This window comes from Sinocyclocheilus grahami, unplaced genomic scaffold (genome assembly GCF_001515645.1).
Source record: "Sinocyclocheilus grahami isolate Dianchi unplaced genomic scaffold, SAMN03320097.WGS_v1.1 scaffold190.1, whole genome shotgun sequence".
Lineage (NCBI taxonomy): Eukaryota > Metazoa > Chordata > Actinopteri > Cypriniformes > Cyprinidae > Sinocyclocheilus > Sinocyclocheilus grahami.
Genome location: NW_015505369.1, coordinates 605,843 through 610,913, shown reverse-complemented (window position 1 = coordinate 610,913; position 5,071 = coordinate 605,843). Strand labels below are relative to the sequence as shown.

The following is a 5,071-nucleotide window of genomic DNA, read 5'->3' as shown; positions in this document are numbered from 1 at the left end:
ATATATATATATATATATATATATATATATATACCTGTATATATATGTGTGTGTGTGTGTGTGTGTGTGTGTATGTACGTATGTATATAAAACCAGTAGAAACACAAAACTGCAGTTTGACAAGATCAACAAGATTGTTATTGGAACTGGATTGTGAAAAGTTGGTGTAACAAAACCTAGTTGAAAGTAAAGACTAAAAAGAAAAAACAAGTTTTACATTTTGACCCAAACCTCTTTAGATTGTGTGAAATGAGAGCAGGAAATTTTACTTCATAATGCACATTCCTGGTAATGGCATGGAGTGCACAGAAGAAATGCATCTAGAAAAGTCAGAGCAAAGCAAAGCCATGTGCTTTTAACTGCAAAAAAACATGCCTTACCTTCGCAGCCACCAGCATCTTATCTTTGGTGGGGCTGAGGTTGTAACATTCAGCCAGAAACACCTTTCCAAAAGCTCCCTCACCCAGCTCCCTCTTCAGAACAATGTCCCTCCGTTTAATATGCTGCACATCTGAAAGAGAAATACAGAGAGAGAAAACCATAATGTTATTAAAATTGTGTTTTGTATGTCAAGGTCATGAGTTCACAATGGTGCAGTAAAATGAGACTGGATTGTAAAAGGATACTGCTGTGTTGTTTTTATAATTATCTTACTGAACTATTATTGTATTTATTAATATTTTGAATTAGCTTTAATATTTTCAGTTTCAATAAAATTTTAAGTTGAAGTAAATGTGTTTGAAATTTTAGTACTTCTTAAACTTGCTTTCATTTCAGTTAGTTGCCCACAGGATTATTAAATTTATATATATATTAAGAATATATACTACAAATGAAAAAAAAAAACAGAAAATTATTAAACAGAAAATAAAAAATAAAAACGAATTCAAAATATTAATAAAAAAAACTATAATAGCAGAGTGATACCAAGTAGCCAAGGCAACATTTCTAATCCAGTTTAAGCTTTTAATTTAATATTGATTAAATATTAAATATTTAATATTAATTACTTGTTTTCCCCAGAACATAGCATATGTGTTTGGAATGATGTTTTTTTGTTTGTTTTTTTAATGAACAAACAAAAAAAGCTCTGTCAGTGAATCTCATCAACTTCCATAATATATGATCATACAATGACGAGAGAGGTCCAGGCATACAATTATCCAAATATACAATTATCCGTACATTTCTGCCATATGTACATTAACTGACAGTCACCACTGATAAGCGACCACTAAATATTGTAGAAACTTAATTTGCTGTAAAGTTACTTTGCAACGATTTGTATCGTGAAAAACGCTATACAAATCAACTTGAATTGAAAATTGAAATAATATCATCATAAGAGACAATGTCCCTCAGGAACAGGTGGCAAAAATGAGTGTGGAAACCCGAGCCAAATTAAATATGAGTGACAGGTTATCTGTATGCGCCCGTTGTGCATGATGTGTTTATGCATACTTGTACAAGTGTAAATAAAGGCTTCGATCGTGAGTTGTTCGCATTGTGTAAAAGGTCAGTTCCCATGCAGATGGTGTTCTAGAATTGCTGCTCACAGCTACAGCTGTATATTTGCTGCATGTTTTTTGTCTCCTCTTGAGTTCTCTTTTTCAAAACAAAACGAGTGTGATGCAAATGAGTCAATTGTAAAAGGGAATTGCATTACTAGATGAGTATTGTAATGCATTCAAATGTGGCATACAATAAATGTGGTTTTATAATTAGTTATTATAAAAAAGATATGATGCATTACAATGTGGGTTATGAATATTTTTATAAAACACATGTGACCCTGGACCACAAAACCAGTCTTAAGTGTACATTTTTCAAAATTATACATCATCTGAAAGCTGAATAAATAAGCTTTCCATTGATGTATGGTTTGTTAATATTCGGTCGAGATACAACTATTTAAATATAATCAAATATTGAGAAAATTGCCTTTAAAGTTGTCCAAATGAAGTTCTTATGCATATTACTAATCAAAAATTAAGTTTTGGTATATTTACGGTAGGAAATTTAAAAAATATCTTCATGGAACATGATCTTTACTTAATATCCTAATGATTTTTGGCATAAAAGAAAAATCGATCATTTTGACCCATACAATGTATTTTTGGCTATTGCTACAAATATACCCCAGTGACTTAAGACTGGTTTTGTGCTCCAGGGACATTTAAAATAATATATATAAATATTTATAATCCACATTGTAATGAATCATATCTTTTTTATATGATAACTGTAATTATAAAACCACATTTATTGTTGCCCTTATGGCAAGACGTTATACTGAATTTTTTTTTGCATCAAGCTCTATTTTATTGACAGTCAATAAATTGAATATTTTAATAAACACTTAACTTGAAACCGGTACGTGCTGCATACAGTATACAAACTGTCAATAAAACAGCAAGATTATATTCAGTATGACACTTGAGCCACTGACAGACATCCAGTATCAAGTGCTACAATCATCATTGACTCTCAGAGACTCAAGCAGCAGGGATCTAGTGGATTGAAGCAGGATCAGGTCAAGTCTGGAGCGCCTTCCCATCCCCCAACACCTCATTTATATTCACTTGTTCTTCCATTAAGTGGTCCACTGAGGTTGTCCCGTCCTCTGAGTGAACAATTACATGTGCACCTGCCGTAAGAGTCTGGGATGGGTTAGCTTAACCTTCAGCTTCCCACCCGACCGGTAAAGCCTGGCTCCCTCCGCTGCCTATTTACCACAAACCGTTTGTGGAAAGACTCTGAATTAGAAAGGCACTATCCCAAGACTCATTGCCATTTATTTATTCCTCACCCTGACTGAACCTGTATCAGTCCCTGAAGGCTGAAATTAGGAGAGCACACAAGCAGGTGCGTTTGCGGAAGCAAAAATCTATGATTAAAAATAATGCTGTTCATTCTTATTGAAGCAATCAAAATTTCTCAGTTAAAAGGAATTCAATTCATCAATTTAAAATGCTAAACAAACAAGCTTATTCTGAAAGCATCACTATGGTGTTATAACAAGAACACATACAACTGCCCACATTTACATATTCAACAATTTGGAATGTCCTGATGAAGAGTGAAACATGCCAGTTCGTAGAGGTTAACCGAATAAGAACAGGGTTGTACACTATTCAGAACTGAATTGAATGCCATTTGAATTATAATTCAATATCCTGAATTTTAATTGAAGAAAAAAAAATTAAGGAAGTAGAATTAATATGAACTGATATTCAAACAAATTCACAAATGTAATTTTCAACTAGAAAAGGAATGTATAATTAAAATTTGAATTTGAGGAAGTAGAATTAAAATTCAATGAAATGCAAAGAAATTCACAAATGCAGTAAGTGTAATTTTCAGCTAGAAAAGGAATGTATGAATAAAAAAATTAAATGCTAACTTGAATTTAAGAAAGTATAATTAAACTGAACTGAAATCCAAAGAATTTCACAAATGTAATGTGTAATTTTTCAACTAGAAAAGGAAAGTATAAATAAAGTAAAATGCTAATTTTAATTTAAGGCAGCATAATTAAAATGAACTGAAATTCAAAGAAATTCACAATATAATAAGTGTATAAATGAATGTACAAATAATGTGAATTTTTCAATTTAAGACAGTATAATTAAAATGAACTGAAATTCACAAATGCAATGTTTAATTTTCAACTAGAAGAGGAACGTTTAAATAAATTAAAAAATACAATTCTCAAAAAGTAATCAGGATGCTAGCCTTTTTCAGAAAATGATTTCCTCCCAAAATACCTCCAGTATTCACAAATATGGCTGATCAGTTGTTATCAAGCACCTGGTTTGTGTCGGTGTCCACCTTCACTGAGATGGTTTGATGAGGTGGTAGTTCAATTATGAGCACTAACAATAGATGGATTGAATCAGATTCTTTGTGAAGGTGTGCACGTTCAGAGCTCCATTAAACCTGGCCTGCATTAATTTACAATGCCCTTTTTCTGAGCGCATGCCTTTGTCATCTCACTCTCAAGCCTGATAAATTCAGCTTGTCATTAAATGTTACCTTGAAACAATGCAATCGAAGTAATTGTGTCCAGAACAATGAAGGTGTACACAGGAGACATCAGCATGGATATATCTTCTCTAAACGTCCTGAGCAGTTCAATGTGAACAGGACACAAAATGGTCACTGCTGAATACAAATATCAGCAGTCACTGTCACTAATCTGACGAAGTGGGAGAAATGAACGGATATTGCAGGAGTATGATAAAACAACTGCTCTTCTCAACTGTATCTTTAAGACGGGTTGTTTAAAATGGAAAGTCATTGTTTTCATTCTTGCATACAGTATATAATTGCAGTCTAATGTGTTTTTAAATATCTAATAGAGACATTATGTGACAAAGGCATCCAAACACAGTAATATTTTGAAAATATTTTTGAATTTAAAATAGCTGTTGTCTATTTGAAAATATTTAAAAATGTAATTTATTCCCCTGATGCAAAGCAGAATTTTCAGCATTATTTCTCCCGTCTTCAGTGTCACATGATCCTTCAGAAATCATTCTAAAATGCTGATTTAGTGCTCAGTTATTAATAAGGTTTCTTATAATTATCAGTGTTGAAAATAGTGTTAGAATTGTGAGCATAAGAGACTTAAAGGTGCCATAGAATGCATTTATACAATATTTAAAATTGTTCTCTGATATCTACATAGAAGGTATGTGGCTTAGGTAAGGGCAAAAAATCTCCAGAAACGGTTTTACATGTCCATTTACAACCCTAGGATTTGTCCCTAGAATGAAATGGCCTGTTTTTACCTTATCTGGAAGGGTCATGAAAAATAATGGTGAGCTCTGCTCTGATTGGCTGTTTCACAATGCGGCTCAATGTTGAGCTCTGCTCTGATTGGCTGTTTCGCAGTGCGGCTCATTTCAGTAGCTCACACAGCATGAAGGAAACACAGGGAAAATATGTATTTCAATACTCTCGTGCAGTAATTATACTGTATATAAAATGCAGATATCAGGGAGCCGCTATTAATATATTTGAATGCACGATCGCTTTTTACTTTCACTTTCGAGATTTGCGATCGCAC

The 5,071-nt window shown here is 32.9% G+C and overlaps 1 protein-coding gene across 1 annotated transcript in view; it reads right to left on the bottom strand.

The window, feature by feature from the left end:
* LOC107594754 (NT-3 growth factor receptor-like) overlaps nt 1–5,071 on the bottom strand; it is a 132,384-nt gene that overhangs the window by 12,736 nt on the left and 114,577 nt on the right. The window contains 1 exon segment of the mRNA XM_016284928.1: nt 381–511. Within this exon segment, the coding sequence (XP_016140414.1) occupies nt 381–511 (131 nt within the window).